Source organism: Telopea speciosissima, chromosome 2 (genome assembly GCF_018873765.1).
Source record: "Telopea speciosissima isolate NSW1024214 ecotype Mountain lineage chromosome 2, Tspe_v1, whole genome shotgun sequence".
Lineage (NCBI taxonomy): Eukaryota > Viridiplantae > Streptophyta > Magnoliopsida > Proteales > Proteaceae > Telopea > Telopea speciosissima.
In genome coordinates this window covers 65114420-65132428 of record NC_057917.1, presented here as the reverse complement: position 1 = coordinate 65132428, position 18009 = coordinate 65114420, and the positions used below count along the sequence as shown (strand labels likewise).

The following is an 18009-nucleotide window of genomic DNA, read 5'->3' as shown; positions in this document are numbered from 1 at the left end:
CTATTTTAATCGTCTCCAGAGTCCAGATCCATTAGTTCTTGTTATTTCCACCTTTAGAGTGCGACACGTGGCAACCTTCAATCTAACGGTTATAAATCACTATCTCTATTTTAACTTCCAACACGGCAACACGTAACCTGGTTACACCAACCACAAGCTTAACCCGGGTCAGTATAATCCAATCAACCTTAAACCCATGGTTAAGTCAAAATTCAAAATTGAAAACCCTATTTTTTTTGGTGACAGGAGGGATATCCGACTTAAATTGAAAACCCTATTACTCTTCTTTTACCACGCTCTTTCTCTCCTGCCTCATTCACACGAACAGACAACCTCACCATTGAAGCTCGCCCCCAACCTCGCCGGAGACGACAACGAGGACCAGAGAAGTTGCTTGACTCGAGAAGGAGCACCTGAAATCTCTCACAGGAAGCAACCTCCGGCGCAAGAGGTCCTCTGTGCCGTTACCTCTCTTCCCTGTCTCGGACGCGCAGCAGGAAGACGCCGTAATGTTGGTGGTCTCTCAGTCGCCTTTCGCTAACAGGCCCCAACCAATGGAAGGTGATGCTTTTAGTTGTTAAAAAGCATCTACTATGAAGTTTGTGACGTAGCATTTATTGGTCTCTAAGATTTGGTTTGCTTGCTTCGTTGGACATGGCTCAAATTTGTTTTTAATGATTTTAGAGTTACAGTTGGCTCCGTTGTCTGTTAACGGTGATTGTTCTCAGGTTTTCAATTTTTGCTCTTTTCTGATTACTTTGCTACTTTTTTAGTAGTTGCGCAAGGGGAGACTGTTGGAACGGTTGAGGACCAGCCAGGCAAGGATCCTCTATCCTGGAAATTCAGATGGACGATTAAAAATTTTGCTCGGTTGAAAGCCATGAAGCACTACTACTCTGATATTTTCTCTACCGAGAGTTATAAGTGGTATATAGATTCTATTCTTTTGTTTGGTTTTTTTTCTTTCTGCCAAACTTGTATTTCTTCCGATCAATCTCTGACCCTTGCATTGCTTTGGGCAGGCGGGTGCTCATTTATGTACACAAAGACTATTTGTCCATGCATCTAGAAGTTGCAGATTTGGAGAATCTGCGTTACAGATGGAGTAGATGGACTCAATTCAGCTTTTCTGTGATTAATGAATTATATAGCAACCGCACAGTTAGATATGGTATTATCATTCATCATCTTCTCTGAATTTTATCTGGTTGAATATTTTTCTTTGTAAAATCCACATTTTACTTGGGGAAAGGTGCTGTTTTGGATCAAATTTGTGTTTCAGATGTTAATACATAATTGTGAAACCAACCTTAATTTTACACTGTGATCACCCATAGAGTTTTTCTCAAATATCTTTATCACTGTACTCTCCCATATTCTGTAGAACTTTGTTGAAAAGTTCCCTTGGACTTCTGTTCAGGACTAGGCATATTCATAGTGAAACCACTTCTGTGATCACCGTAAATAATAATATTTTTATCACTTTCTTATTACTGAGTTTGTACAATTTCACTTCCTATTGCTGCACTTGCTAGAATTCGGCCAAAAGAGTTCCTTTGGCCTTTATGGTATGGACTTAGGTTGTAGTTGTTAGTGAGCTTTATAGTAGAAATAACAAAGTCTGTTCCCCGTTTTACACTAGATGATTCCACTACATAGGATTGATTTGCCTTCATTATTGTACTGGAAATCTTGTCTGTTTCGAATGATTTGTTTACAGGTGTCAAATTAAATAGTTTCATATAGGTTGAAACGATATTCTTTCAGTGCATGTTTGGTAATGGTGTTTCTTGTTTCCAAAGAGATGTGGAGATTTTGGCTACACCTGTTTGGTGATAACTCTAGTCCTTTACTTCATGTAGAGACACATCACCTATTTCAAGCTCAACACACTATGTGGGGCTTTCGGCTGTTCAAGAGTTGGAGTAATATATGTGACATTGATTATGGATATATTAAGGAGGGCATATTTAAAGTTGAGATTGAGGTTGCTGTCAAGGCTGTGGATTATTTCAAATATAACTCAAAAGTGGAAACAGGTTATGTTGGACTGGAGTCCATGTTGCCCCTTTACATGAATTCTCTCCTCCAGACTTTGTACCATATCCCCTTCTTTAGAAAGGTCAATGCCTTAAATTTGTTATCACGCTATCGTGTCTATAATACCTTCCCTTGCTTCTTCTCCTTCCAGTAATTTTTTTTTCTCATAACAAAGCACTGTATTTGATATTGTGTATTTCAGGTTGTGTACAGAATACACAAGGATATGTCATCATGGAACATCCCTCAGGCTATGCAGTGCTTATTCTATATGCTTCAGTACAGTAACAATAGTGTTGATTCGAGAACGGTGCTGTTCAAATATCCTGAATTGGATATGGATTGTGACACACATCCTGATGTACTGGAAATTTTTAGGGATCTTTGTCAAAATCTGGAAGATCAAATGGAGGTGCTTGTTACTTTTTTTCCCCCTACCCCTCCAAAATTTTATAAGATTTTAGTGGGGGCAATCTGAACTTAGCACTTTATCTACTGGCACAGGGAACTGCTGAAGCGGGTAGCATTAAGCAGTTGTTTGTAGGGCGCCAAATAAATCGCATTGAATGCTTCAATGTGAACCACACAATTGATGATGAAGAGCACTTTTACGGTTTGTATTTTGATTTCCTTTTTAAGTTTCCATGTTAGAACTGTATGGTGCTAATCAATGTCTTTACATGGTAGTCAACTCTATATATTTGTGCAACAGGTCTTCGGCTTGATGTCAAAGGCTGTCAAGACGTCCATGCTTCTTTTCAAAAGTATTTACAAGTTGAATGCCTTGAGGGTGATAAGATGTATCATAGTGAGCAATATGGATTACAGGTAAGATGCTGATGCAGGAGCCCTTCCTTGGACCAGGCCCTTTCTGTTTGAGAACCCAGACCTAGAATTGGGTCCAAATTTGGGTCTTTGGAGCGTGTGGGGGCCAATGAGAGCACGCGAGTTGGCATCATGGGGAGGTGGGATGGTCATTTCCCCCCCCCCTCTATGTCTGGGTGTGGGTGGTACACTCCCTCACAAAGAACTTTTCTCCTTTTTTTTATTATCTTTTTCTACTGGAGTTTTAGTTAGAGTTAGATACGTAGGATTTCAAGTTTCCTAGTTGCTTAGTTTCCTTGCTCTATAGTATTTCCTATATGTACTTTGTAGGAATCTTTTTTTTTTAAAATGCGCTTGTAACTCAATGCGTTGAACAGATTTGAGGATGAACTGAATAGTTGAGTTTTGTTAGTGCCTGCGTGGCCGGTGTTTGTGTGATGTCCCTTCTCTCTCTCTCCTCTCCCTTTTTTCCCTGCTAATTTGAACGCACACTCACGCTACACCCAGTTCCAGTAAGGTTATCGAACCTTCACAACTGGTTCGATCTGTCCATCCTCTTTTCCTTTCTTGTTCCTTCCCCCCTCTTTTTATTAAATCCTTCATATTCTTCTTCCTTTGCCACTACCGTTAATCTCTGCATGTTATCACTTTCTTGCCATTATTGGTAGAACAGAACCGCACCAAAGCCCATCGATTTAATATCTCATTTTTTGGGTCTGAAACTTGGAGTTTAATCTACTCTTCGCTGGGAGATCAGAACCCTTGAACATCATACCTGGAAAATGTCTTTGGTTGTTCAATCAAAGTCTGAAACTCTACTTCATAGTTGTCAAGGCGTTCGAGGTCCTTCCTAGGCGCTTTGGTGGTGCCTAGGCTGTCTAATTCGCGCTCCAGTCTTAATTTTTTAATATATCAGTTATATATCTTATATTTACTACTAGTAGTCTAATAGCATAACAAATTGCAATATTTTCATAAGAAAAACAAGTAATAATTAAGAAGTAATTAAAATAAGAACCAAGATGCCAAATTATAAACAGATTGCAATATTCATCCAAAAATACAAATCAATAAATTAATGCCATCACAACATATAAAAAAGAATTATAAATATAAAGAAAAAAAGGCTGTTAAAATATGTAAGTATTTATTATACTATGTTATAACCTGTATGGTGCCAAAATGAGTGCTTCCAAGTCGTCCAGTATATTTATACTCCTGTCAGTCAATACATAAATATAAAAGTGCAAGAAGTAAGAACTAAAGTACTAAACTAAGAATTAAATCAAGATTTGCAATATTTAATGGAAAAGAAGTAACCTGGAGAGATCTTAATTCTGATTCATTCCAAAAATCTTCAATGAAGAAAACATATAACTAAACCAAAATGCCAAATTTAAGTAAGCTTTAAAGCTTGAAGCCATAAACAGTCAAACACTTAAAGTTAAGGAAAGTATAAAAAAAAAATCCAAATACAAATTGTTCAGCAATAAACAATTGAATTTAAATTAACAGCTTCTTGTTGCTGTTGCTTCTGCTGCCCTGCAGAATCATCTGAAGCTAAACCAAAATCATCCTCGACGTTTAAATCATCACGCACATCCTTGTCCTCTTCTCCGTCATCTAACGAATCCTCCTCAGCCCTCCCCTACTATGACGTTCATAACAAATATTGGCTCCACCTCTACTGGTTGCTACCCTCCTTTGTCTATTTTGACCCTCAAATGATGAAGAGGCCCCAGATACCCTATGATGTAGGGGGTTCCTACAGTCTAGGTTTCCTACAAGTTGGAGTCCCTATTATCCAGGCAACATGCCTACATTCCTTACAATTTGAGACTAAGCAGTAAAGCAAAATGAAGTAATGATCAGAACATACCAAGGCTGAAAGCTTAGTCCACAATTAGGCAACATGAATTTGGAGTTAGTAGTAAACAACCTTTGTTAAGACTTATGAAGGAGCTTTCAAAGTTCTAAAAAAAAAGATGCATTAACAAGTTTTAATTCGCCTACTAGTATGTGAAAACAATGTTAATTTGAATGCAGATTATTCTAATCGGACTGTTAACAGATTTGCATATTGGCATGACTTGTTAAACTGTAACAGTATCGAAACAGGGAGCATGGATAGGATTTGGATGGCATGTGATTTTCACATTGTAATGAGGATATGAGGAAAAAGAATTAATTGAAAGGAGGGATTGGAAGAAAATACCTTGACCGAAGAAGAGGAAGTAGAGAAAGAAGAGGGAAAGATAGTGAGATAGAGACTTACTCAAAGATAGAAGAGGAAACGAAATGCTTCTTCACTTTTTTTTTAAGTTTCCATTTGCTTACAATTCAGCAGGGTATTACATATTTAAGCATAAAAAAGAAAAGGTGGTTGCATGTGTGGGGGAGGGAAACAAGACTGCTGTCCAGATTTGGACGGTTGTTCCAAAATCGTTGAGGGGGAAAGGGGGAAGTTACAACTAATCAGATTTGTAACATCCAACAAAAAAACTGCCCATTTTGAATTTAAAATTTAAAAATAAACTTAACATATGTCTAAATAAAAAATAAAATAGAATTCTAGACTAGCCTGTTGATGATACTGATGTGTCATAAAGTGTTGACATGGCATAAGATGCTAATATAGATGGATGGTGATGTGGCAGTGCTGATATGTCATTTCTGCTAGTGTGGTCTTCTCCTACTTTGGTATACCTTGAGGGGTTGACCAGATTGTATGGGTTGATCAGATTGTGATGGAAGAATGCCCTCATCACCCTATCAACAGTTCTCCATGGAAGATGGACTAATTCATCATCTGAGACGCCAGTCATCCACTCACTACTCTAATCCAACTCGTCAAGCACCAATGGATTATAATTTCTGTTCTGTTCCTTTCTTTCTTTCTTTGAACCTTGCTTGAAGACGGCGATTGTATAATGTAGACAAGATCATTTAATCGTTGATGCTCCAATCTATTCCTCTTCTTGGTGTGAATCTGAAGAACAATTAACAAAATGAGATTATCAACTATACAAACAACAAAACTAAAATTAACATCTACAAAATTTATAATAGAAATACTCACATGATAATCAACATGCAAACACAAACAATAAATTCATATTAAATTTTTAAGAAAGTAATTACTAGAATTCAATTTGTTTCCCTTTGTCTGATCGCCATATCCTTTGCAAAGCTTCCACGAGAATAGATATAATCATCGGATTGTTCAATGATCTTGTCTTGCAAACTGGATCAGGTACCATCCTTCCAATGACATCATTAAAGGCATCCCTTACATGATGCCAAAGGTTATCTGGATCATTCTCAACAACCCTGAAATACTGGCTCAGATGGTAAAATGCAGCAGCATATAACGGTCATTCCATTTGACTCTCCTAACGGCTGTCAAAAATAGAGATGACTTTCTTACATAGCATTTCTTTGTCCCCAAATTTTTTTATTTCTTTATTTTTTTATATTCTTCTCTGTCTCTTGAATTGGAATATAAACTTCTGGCAAAGCATGCCTCTCATCACCATCTATTATCCTCAAAAGTTGAAGAATTGGCAGTGATGCCCTTATGCCATCTTTACACCATGGATTGAAACTCGACCGAAACTTGTGGAAACCATCGAGTTGTCTTAGTTTCGACAGGTTCAAAGACGAAATAAGGTTAGAGTTGTAAAAATCCCCTAATTCGACCGGGTTTCACTGGTTTCGGCCAGGTTTTGGTCGAAACTTGGTTGAACCAGTACTTCTTTAGTTATGAAAATCACCAAACTTGACCGAAAACGTCATTTGCTTCAAAAATTCGATAGAAGTATCTACCAGTATGGATGGATCGGGCACGGTAAAGACATCGACCCAGCTTCTAAAATCAGTAGCTCGTATTAAAGCCTTTATGATGTTATGTCGCTGTTGTTCTGACATCTCGTATGCAACTGGAGACGACATGGGCGTCGCTGTGACGAGAGCCAGAATAGCAAAAATGATGACGAAGGCGAAGAAAGACTTGTTTTCCATCGTAAATTTTGAAAGAGAAACGAAGCAAGAGAGAGAGAGAAGAATTGGAAGTATCTGTTCTCGGTTGGTTTCTTTCTCGCTCAAAAGAAGAATTTGAAGGGGAAAATTGCAGAGGAGTGATTGATTCTCATGCTACCCCACTCTTGTTTGTTTTTATAGTTGGTCAAGATATTTTCATAAAATTTTACCCCAAAAAAAAAAATATTTTCATAGTCTAAGGGCTGTGATTTAAATATATTATAAATAGCGGAGGACCTTTTGATCCCTATGCTGTACGGGTATTTCAGTATTTGTAATTACCCTTAATATTTTATGAGGTGGGCTTTGGTGTGTTGAACCCACAAGACATGGCAGCCCAAGTTGTAAAAACAACATATTAGGTTATCTTCTGGTGTTATAAAAAAAAAGAAAATTTTTTCATAGTGTTATATCATCGCATACATTAGTATACTTGGGTCAATAACCACAAGTACCATTTTCAGTGAGTTTTTGGTGAAATTAATTCATGGATTGTGTTTTAAATGTCGTAAATAGGCAACCTGCAAAAAATCAGACCAAAAAAACATTTTTTGGCGGTCAATACCATGGTTTCCCCATCAATGGGAAAAACTCCTTGGTTTGGACCGAAACCCACCAAAACTCGGTTTTGGCTAGGTTGAAACCTGGTCGAAACCGGAGTTTTTTTTTCCTTGCTTCACACCATTCCAGAATGTGAGAGCAAGCACTATATCACTCACCTTCTTCCCTGTCTTTGTTTTTGCAAGCTTGGAACGTTGCCAATCTTCAGATACAAATAATCGCCTTAAGGCGTCCTTATGCTTTTATAAATTTTGAAGTGTTAAGAATGAAGAAGCAAATCTAGTCACTCCAGCTCTCACTAAGTCCGTACCATTTGTTTTGAGCCTCATAACATCAAGAAGGGGAGTGTGACTATAGATGGATCTAATTATTTTTATTCCTTTTCACTATAACATTCTTATGTCTCTTTAAATTGCCTCTCTCCTCCATCATTAGGTTTAGGCAATGAGCTGCCCAAGGAGTCCAAAACTAACTTGGTCCTTTCCTCCATCAATAACCTACTAGCTGCAACGTAGTTGGCAGCATTGTCAGTGATTTCTTGGATGACATTCTCCTCTCCAATTTCTTCAACCTCACTATCCAGCAGCTGAAACAACATTTGTGCATCATGCACTTGACTGATGTATCCACATACCCTAAGAAGAAACTCCCCTCCGGACAGTTGATAAGAAAGTTAATCAAGTGTTTTCCTCTTAGTTCTGTCTTCCCATCAGACATGAGAGTGCACCCATATTTTTTCCAAGAAATCGTATAATCCCTCTGATGCAAATTCATCATCGAAATGGGCTTACTTCTTTAGGAATAAGTCTAGGGTTGGGTTACATACATGTTGGGCCTTTGATCCCATGGGTTTCGAATGTAATCGGCCACTTTTATGGGCCTAAAATATGGGTAAATAGGTTGCATACGGGATTAGCTCCCATACTTGGCTTTTTATTTCCATACTTAGCTTTTTATTTGGTGTTTTATATTGAACTGGTTCAACCAATTGGTTCAATTTATGTGATCATGTGACTTGGTTAAGTGGTCATGTGACAACTTAAGTGATCATATGATCTAAGTTGGGCTGGATTAGGACTTTATAAGTCCAACTATGTTTTGAGTCTATTTCCTTTAGTATTCTAGTTTCCTAGTCAGTTTAAATTACCTAATAGGTTAGGGATAAGGTTAGGCCATTCCTTTTTAGTGTCTAAGTCTATTTTTGAGTCCTCAATATAAGTTTGTATGGGAGGCCAGCATTACGTACAAATTTGATTAATAAAAACTCGGTTTTTGCTTGCTGCCTTTGCTCCATTCTGAGTGTGCCTTGTGAGTAATATCAAGGTTGCCATGTGACTAATATCAAGGTGAAGGGATTGGTAGATCTCCAATCGACTCCTTGCATTGTGAAGATCGGGAGGGTTGCTACTTATCTCCTTGCATCGTGAAGATCGGGAGACCACATTGTTCATCATCAAGCTGCTGCCATTGTTCCTGCAATACAGTGAGTTTGAACCTTTTTTTTATTTTAAACCTTCTTCTACCAGCCATAGTTGTCACAGTGTCACGGCGATCCAAGTCGGTGGAGGGGTGTCTGATCGATATATCGACACGTCGCCCGCCATGGCGATCATATCAACCATGGCAGAATTGTAATTAAATCCAAAGTTGAATAGAAAACTAGTGGATGAATCAAGATTTATAAGAGCAATGGCAGAATTTTAATTAATCTGAAGTTGTAAAGGAGTGGCAGAACTGTAATTTAATGGAGTTAAAGAGAAAACTGCATGGCCTAAACAGAATAGCAATAGAGAATATAGGGGTTTAATTTAAATATATAAGTTGTCCTTACTTGCAATTTTAAAAACTTAATGTGTCTTCTTCAACCTTGCAATAACACAATAGAAAGAAAAAATTCAGAAACCAAGGCTAAAATAGGAGATTTTAGGGAAACAGGGAGTGGGTCTAAGGTTGGGGAGAAACAAAAAATTAAAGAAGAAGAAATCGAAGAGGGAAAGAGAGACAAGACGCCATGGCGTAGGTCGATATGCACGTTTCTCCAGTGCCAGTATGCCATGGCGGGGCCATGGCGACGATATGGCGACGCCATGACAACTATGCTACTAGCCTTGATCTTCCATTAGACGTAACCCACATTCCCCTCCATCCATCAAGCCCTAATCTCCATTAAACCTGCAACTCCTACCTTAACTATGACTCCTTCATAATTTCAGATCTGTCCATCAATTCCAAACCAAATTTCTAGCCTATATCCCCCACACCACTCCCCACACTCGACCTTAACCCTAGCCCTTAGTCTCCACTATAACCCCTCCATTCGCCCTCTCCATTAAACCTAAAAATCTGCAATTCAATTCTGCCCAAAATTGCAGAATTTCAAAACTCATCCAAACCCTAACTTCTTTATACCAAAATAACCCCTTAGACCTGCCCATTAATACCCTATAAACCCCTTTTCCAATATCCAACCCTAACCCTAGTTTTACCCTAAACAGCCCCAAATTTGCCTAATTAGCAAACAGTTCCAGAATTAAACCTAAAAACCTGCAATTCAATTCTGCCCAAAATTGCAGAATTTCAAAACTCTACCAAACCCTAACTTCTTTATACCAAAATAACCCCTTAGGCCTGCCCATTAATACCCTATAAACCCCTTTCCCAATATCCAACCCTAACCCTTGTTTTACCCTAAACAGCCCCAAATTTGCCTAATTAGCAAACAGTTCCAGAATTCTGATCTTACCTGGCTCCTATTAGGCCTTGCCTATATAGGACTACATTACCCTCTTTATGTGATTAATTTTCTCCGTCTCAGACTTTAATAGAGGAACCTTGTACTCATGATAAGAACAAGGTTTGAAATCTGGCCCTTGCTGTCCAATGGCTTCGACCATCTCCTCAAAGTTCCTTAGCTTCAATGCATTGAATGGATCCCTGCTTTCATAAACCCACTTTGCAATGTATGAACGGAGCTTATGTCTTTCTTCCTCTGATATTACACGGTTCTCCATTGTTGTCTGATAAGGACGCTTTCCTCGCCTCTCATTAACTACATCTTCGGGAGTTTGCCGCACATGAGCATCCATAGGACCCCTTACTTGTGCATGGCTCTGAATGACAACTTTACATATTTTTGCAGTTGTTTCAGAGTTCCCCCCCCCCCCCCCATACACAGACACACACACACACACACACACACACACACACACACACAAGAAGTACCTTCAGAATCTGTACGTCCTTCTACAGGTGATTCTCCATCTCTACCAACATCTCCTCTTCTTCTTGTTTTTCATAATTGCTTCATTCATCTATTTAGAGATCTCTAGGGTTGTCTTAGTACACTTGGCTACATCTCCATATCCACCAACCAAGTGTTGCTTCGATCCTTTGATTCTTCCGTTGAGATCCTTACCACAAAGAGTATACTTCATCACATTCTTGTCTGCTAAATCAGATCAATATCTATTCTTCCACCCAGGATCATTTGACTTAGGCTTCCTTTTAGGATCCTTGGTTGGATCAATCCTTGACGCCGCTGTACTTACATTTTCAGCCCCACTATTACCATCAGGTACATTGGCCATTGTGGTATTGTACTCTCTTTGTCTGATGTATAGTTGTCTACATTAACAGAAAAAAGAAAGCAGAGTCTAAATCAGAAAAAAGAGGGGAAAAAAAAACATAACAAATTGCAACTCATTAACTCATAGCTTGGGCCGAACCAACCTTGATTTGAAAACAGAAAAAACCAATGATCAATAGTCAAATGCACGGATCAGATCATTTATTTTACAACCTGAGCCATGTCCAAATTGCTACTCAAATCGATTCTGTTAAAAGGCCAAGTTCATGGTCTATTGTTTGAATTTAACCTATAATTTAAATCATGAATCTAGATTTGGGAGTCCCCTGAAAAAGACAAGCAGTAACGATGCTTATGGGTAACAAGCCAAAACTACAGGGGAACATTGTCGGGGAAATGATCAAGAACCAGTGATGGTTGATCATAGTGAATCAATCATGAAGAACATAATGGAAGCTCAAAACTACAGGAGATAGGGATGACATTGCTTACCAGAAATAAAACTAATAGAGGATAAAACAAAAATTAATGAAACAATACAAGAAGAAGCTGTTTTGGGTTACCTGAGAGATGACGAGGCTTTTGTGTATAGCAGTGGGAAAAAAAGACACTGCTGGCCGGTGGAGGCTGGGGATGGGTAGAAGAAAGCGGTTTAGAAGAAAAAACAAAAAAGAAAATACGGCACAACACTTACCGGTGGATTCTGGAGATGGATAGAAGTAAGGGGTTTGGAACAAAAAAATGGTTTAGAAGAAAAAAAAGAAAGAAAATAAGGCACAACACTTACCGGTGGAGGCTGGAGCTGTCGCCACTGCTGTTTCTTCTCGTTTTCTCTTTGTATTTCTTTTTTTCTTTTGGTCGAGATTTGTGTCTTTAGTATGTCATGGTATTAGTTGAGGTTTTGTTTATTTGTATTTTTTTAAAGCATATGATTCCATGTTTCTCAGAGCATGGAACCAAAAACAGAAACCCAATAACTTGTTCAGTTTTAGAGTACTTTATGATTCGTGAAAAAAAGAAATCTAAAAAAAAGGGCACCTAAGGCTCCGCCCACCTTACTAGGCGTCCCAAGGCTCCTGCCTTAATGACCTAATGAAAGGTGACCAATTGCCCAACCCACAAAAAAAAGCCCGGACGCCTAGGCGTCGCCTTGATTACTTTGCTCTACCTGAGTTTCCCCTCTTCCCTATACCAGCTCTAGAGTAGGTTTAGGTAGGTGTAGGGATTCTCCCTACACCAGCACAAAAATTGTGTGCGTAGTTTAGAGTTATTTAATTTTTACTTAGTTTTTTATTTAAGTCTTATTTTGGAGTTGTAATCTTAATTGGGATTTGGCAGTGATTCCTATTTGGGAATCTTAGTTTTAAATTGAGTTCTATGTTAGCCATTGTGGCTATAAATATAGTTGTAATTGCTCAGTTGAACCTTGAACAAATACAAGTTTGTTATAAGAACCCTGAGATACCTATTCTAATCCCCTTTCCGTGCGACTATTCCCTCCTCCTTCCCTACAGACCCTACATTGCCTGATGTGGTAGATAACCACCTGAAATTTCAGACCAATGCAAGGCCTAAGCAGTGAGATTCTTCACCTGGAATCGTAGCAACCTCCTCTGGCTTCAGGTTGAGTTCGAAGGACGAAGATAACCCTTCCTCCCCAACAATTCTTTGGACTTTTTTTTTATTGCTTGTGTTTCCCTTGTTGCGCCTTTCATATCTTCTTATTCTCCTTTGCCCTTTACTTTATTTCTTCCTCTTGTTACTATCAATTTGGCCTTTTAAGTTCTGATTATTTACTGTCCTGCCACTCTCCTCTTATATTTACAAAACTGTCATTAATTATCATATATTAGTGTTATCTAATAGTTGAGTGCGTCCATAAGCAATCCGAACTGGTCTTTTGGATCCTCAGATTGCACCAGATGCTATCTGTTCATGGTTTATGGTGAAGTATAGTAATGTGGGAGCATCTAAGGCTTCAAACTCATAGGTTACATAGGCGTCAATACCTGTCCTGCATAACATAGTATGATTTGTGCAAGGCAAATGCGGTGAGCCATTTTGAGTAAGAAATCAAGCTCTAGATTGGTTTTGAAAGTCAAAAAATTACTTTTAATCAGTCCCTTTCTCCTTAGGTCTGTTGTGGCCTTCAGAAGTTGCTAACACTATGAGGAGTAGAAGAGACATTTTTGAAGTTTTGTCATTTCTAATGTCTTCCAGTTTATTACTGGGCTCTCCTTTAATTTTATTTGGATTTAGTCCAAAATTTGTTCTATATTTAATTGCATGACATGATGGTGTAAACTGGATCATATGTCTGATGACTGACTTGGAGATGATTTTCAGAGGAAATGTGTGAATTTTATTTTTCCAGGTTGCTAACAAGAGGTTCCTGTTCCTTGAATTCCCTCCTGTCCTTCTGCTTCAGCTAAAACGGCTCAAGTATGACTATTTGGGGGATCCTATGGAGAAGGTCAGAATTATGATAACTCCTATTCTACATCATGATTTGTTTGTACGATTGCTACTTATTTTCCCTATGTATGTCTTATCTTGTTAAATCATTGGTTAAGTCTCTCTTTGGCAAGATTCATATTTTTGTTTAATAATTTGTGGATCGTAAATAGAAGTCCTTTGGTAGCAATATACAAAATTATTTGTATAATGAAAAATAGGTTTGTATTGTCTATTTCAGAATAAATTCTCTAAACCAGAGAGAGAGAGAGATGTGGCAATTGTGGCGAGGCCAGTTGCACCAATCCATCAGTAACTTGATCGGTGGTGAACATCAATCCATCAATAACTTGCTCGGTGGAAAAAGCTTCCTTGTTTAATTTCTAATAAGCTTGCATAAGGAGTGGGGCGGGAAGTTAGAGAGGCGGGTGCTGGGGAGTTCAAGGTAGGGGGTGGTGTGGACTGTGGAGTTCTTGGGAAGGAGCGGTGGGGTGTTCAGGGCAGGGGTGGCGTTATGTTTAGGGAAGGGTAGTTCAGGGGAGAGGCTGTAGTTCAGTGTGGGTGAGTTCAGGGGAAGGGTGGCTGTGAGTTTAGGGAGGGGCAGTTCAGGGGAGGGAGCGGAAGTTAAGGGAGGGACAATTCAGGGGTGGGAGGTGGTGGGGAAGAGGGACGAGAGACTTGCTAAAGGAGTTTGAATGGGGGAGGAAGAAGAGATGTCTGACATGAATGATTGGATTTGTGGCTTTTTTTGAGCCGAAATCTGACACAAATAGAAATAAGCAATTTACGCTATTTTTTTTTATTGACCAAAAAAAAAATTACAGTTAGGTCTGAAGTTTGAGTTTTTTCTTTTTGTTTTTTTTGATTTTTTTGTGAGAAATAAAGATCATAAATCATACCAAACGCTTGAATAAATAAGAATACATTTGATAAATAGAAACATAAGCTATACCAAAGATAACCCAAGTGAAATGAGTGCAAGACAAAAAAGATGGTTGAATGTCATTATGGTTTAAGTTATTATTTAGGGTAAATTACACATCCCCCCCTGGTTTTCAAACGAAACTTAGATCACTCCTTGGTTTTTGAAAAAACTCAAATCACCCCCTCTACAGTAACGGTGTTAGTCTGCTGTTAGTTATTGGTGTAAAAGGACTATCTTACCGTTGTACTAAAACATGAGAAATAAATTTACAATACTTCCCTTTCAAAATCTGTTTGAATGTCAAGGGTAGTTTAGGGATTTAAATTTATTTAACTGGCTGACATCATCACTTAACAGCATAAAACTAACGGTAGGGACTAATTTGTCATATTGAGTTTTTTCGAAAACCAAGGGGTGATCTGAGATTCGTTTGAAAACCAGGGGGTGATGTGTGATTTACCCTATTATTTATTAACCCAGACCATTTGTGAAGAGAATTTAAGAGCTTCCACTATGCAAGGTCATACATAGTGCAATACGAAACTAAGAACGGCTTATATTAAACCTTGGATATAAAATTTACTTTAAAAATCCATTATGTTGAAAATAACACCAGAGGAGATCTAATTTTGTTTCCTCTAATAATGGGATAAGGATCCTTTTGTGCTCACAATACTAATGTACTATGATACTGAGGGTTTTATAGCGAAAAAAATCCCTAGGTTTTTAATTATAATTGGAGATACAAATATAATGTTAAATGAATTATTTAAATCCCATGAAAATCTTTCAGTGTTGCAAACTGTAAAACTGCATTATTCATTAGATGTCCCAATTCTTTCTCCCATAATTTATGCTTTTGCGTTGAAAACTGGTTTAAATGCAGTAGCTGTTCAATTTTGCAAGTGGGAGAGATCATCGAACAACCTGGAGATTGTTTACATAAATCAGGTCGTAAAAGATACAAAGTCATTAATAGCTGGTGTTGTAACACCTGAGCAAATCTAATACAACTTATCAGGGTTTAAAAACCCAAAATATTGGGACCAGGTTCGGATACTGTCTATTCTGATCCAATTCCTATTTGAATCTGTTGGAATCGGCAAGAATTGGCCGATTCTATCAGATGATTCACCAAAATGAAGTGTCATATAAATCGGTTAAATAGATAAAACACAATGCCACCTTATTGTGTAAGAGATTACAATTTACTCCGCATCATTTGAAGGTGATATGATCTTCGGCATTACTTTTCATTCAATTTGATAGATCTGAGATGAGTCGAAAGGAAGGGCACTTGGAGGACACTGGGCCTGCATTATAATGTTTATCTGCAATGTTGGCAGTGAAGCAAAGGAGAAAGCTCGGGTGAGCAGAGCGTTTTTTATCCTCTTGCGCACGCCCCAGAATGACACCGCTGCTGTGGGGAGCTTCTCAAGGAAGACTGTTCTCTTGTGCATGCCAGCAGGGAAGCATGAGGAGTTGCCTCTCCCTTTGGTTCCCCTCAGTGCAAGTGAAGTAGATCGGTCAGATCTTATGCTCATCGATCGAAGGATCCGCATGTGATGGACTCACAGATTGGAGGAAGAAGTTTCTCATCTGACAACTTGATACTGGCTAGATCTGAATCTAGTTCTAATTTTCAAAATTAACAGAAAGAATAACCATATCTGATGGTCGTATTTCAAGGGAATAAATGTCGGAATAATTAATTTCAGGAATATTAGTAATTAAACATAAATAATCTAATTAATTGAAAAGACGAAAAGGAGAATAAAGTAGGGGGTGTTAGATCCTAAAATTAAGGACCTGAAATGGTAAATTGTTGGGGAAAAAGAGAAGGGAGAGAATAAAGAAATCTGTGGAGATAAGTTGGGGGAGAAGGAAGAAGAATCCTCAGCCGTGTGAAAGGAGAGATAAGAGAGAATTCACTTACCAAGTCAAGAGGAGGGGGAGAGAAAATCCAGCTAGGCCATTGCCAAAGGAAATGAATCAATCCATTGATTCCAAATCGTGCAGGGCAGTTGATTTCATTGCTTATTATGGAAACACCAATAAAGTCCGCTAGATTGACTCAACTACTAAGATTTTCATAACTAGACCATTTGGGACCTAAACTAACCCAAAAGCTTAACAACTTGGAATAAGATAAATCACTATCTAACTATCACCTCATGGGACCCACTAATAAAATTATAGTTTTCGTACCACCCCTTAAAAAACCCCACTTTTGGGATTTATATTTTAGCCCATTACAATAATAAATCCCAAAAATTTATGTCAAACCCAAACTAATACTAAAACCTAGGCCAAATTTAAACCGGGCCTGCAGTGTTCCCTTGTTAGAAATGATTCATCCTCGAGTCTTATAATCATAGTTATCAAGGCGGCAAGGTGACCATGGCGTTTGAGGGCCTTCCTAAGCACCTTGGCGATAGGGTGCCCTCAAGGCGTTGCCTTGGCGAACAAGGCGTTCTAGTGTTATTTTTTTAAAACTATTTTATTAGGCATAAATAGCATATTAAGTTTTATATAATTCTACTTGTATCCTAAATAAATATGAAAGAATTGAAGTCCATAATCAAGGAATTGCAAAATAGCATAATCATGACATGTCGTCTAAGGGTAGGGCATATCTACAAACACCTTAAAGACCTCCACGAAAAAGAGGGAAAGATAAAACGAAACCAAAATACCTCTCCTAAGTCCATCCAAATGCAGCCAAGAGAGCGGCCTAATCAAAAGTTCAAAACCATTCATAAATATGAAATATTTACAAGTTCTGGTCTTTTGATCACTTCATTTTAGTTCAATAAAGAAGTCATTCAATTCTGTGAAAAAAATAAGAGGAAAAGAAAGAAAGACAAGATTGAATGAAGTTAAAGGAACTGTTTCTTACTCCACAGTCCACGGTCCTCTTTAGAAACAAACAGAAGAACATACAAGGCTGGAGATGTCGATGGAGAGTGGAGAGGTTAGAAGGGGTTTAGGTTTAGAAGGAAAAAAAAAGCACAATACTTACAAGGCTTGAGATGTTGCCGGTTGGGGTGGAGGTTGCTTCTCTCACCGGTGGGGGTGGATGCTCGAGATGGGGGTGTCGTTGGAGAGGAGAGGTTAGAAGTTAAAACTTAAAAAGGGGAAAGGGGTTTAGATTTTAGAAGGAAAAAGGGGAAAAAAAAACACGATACTTACAATTAGCCTCGCCGGACGCCGGTGGAGGATGGAGACTGAGAACTTGAGAAGGAGTCGATGGATTGAGCTCTAAGCTCTGTCAGAGTCGCTGCAAGTTGCCACCTCGCCAGACGTTGGTGGAGGATGGGGATTGAGAGGGCGGACTGAGAAGGAGTCGAAGCCTTGAAGGACTGAGGTTTGAGCTATGCTCTGTCGGAGTCGCTGCAAGTCGCCGCTGCTTTGCTTCTTTTCTCTTTCATTTTTGTTCTTTTTGATTTTGGTATGTCCCGCGAAGGTGATTTGGTGAATCGAGTTTGGCATTGGTATTTAGGTTTTGGTTTTTTTTTTTGTTTAAAGTTTAACATATGATTCCATGCCTATCACAGCATGGAACCAAAAATGTACAACC

The 18009-nt window shown here is 38.5% G+C and overlaps 1 protein-coding gene across 1 annotated transcript in view; it reads left to right on the top strand.

Annotated features, from left to right (window-relative positions):
- Positions 1-18009, top strand: part of LOC122650996 (ubiquitin C-terminal hydrolase 12-like) — a 78244-nt gene that overhangs the window by 974 nt on the left and 59261 nt on the right. Inside the window, exons 2-9 of the mRNA XM_043844345.1 lie at positions 430-561; positions 774-927; positions 1023-1171; positions 1863-2122; positions 2243-2452; positions 2545-2653; positions 2753-2868; positions 13425-13523. Of these exons, the coding sequence (XP_043700280.1) occupies positions 430-561; positions 774-927; positions 1023-1171; positions 1863-2122; positions 2243-2452; positions 2545-2653; positions 2753-2868; positions 13425-13523 (1229 nt within the window). The remainder of the gene's footprint in view (positions 1-429; positions 562-773; positions 928-1022; positions 1172-1862; positions 2123-2242; positions 2453-2544; positions 2654-2752; positions 2869-13424; positions 13524-18009) is intronic.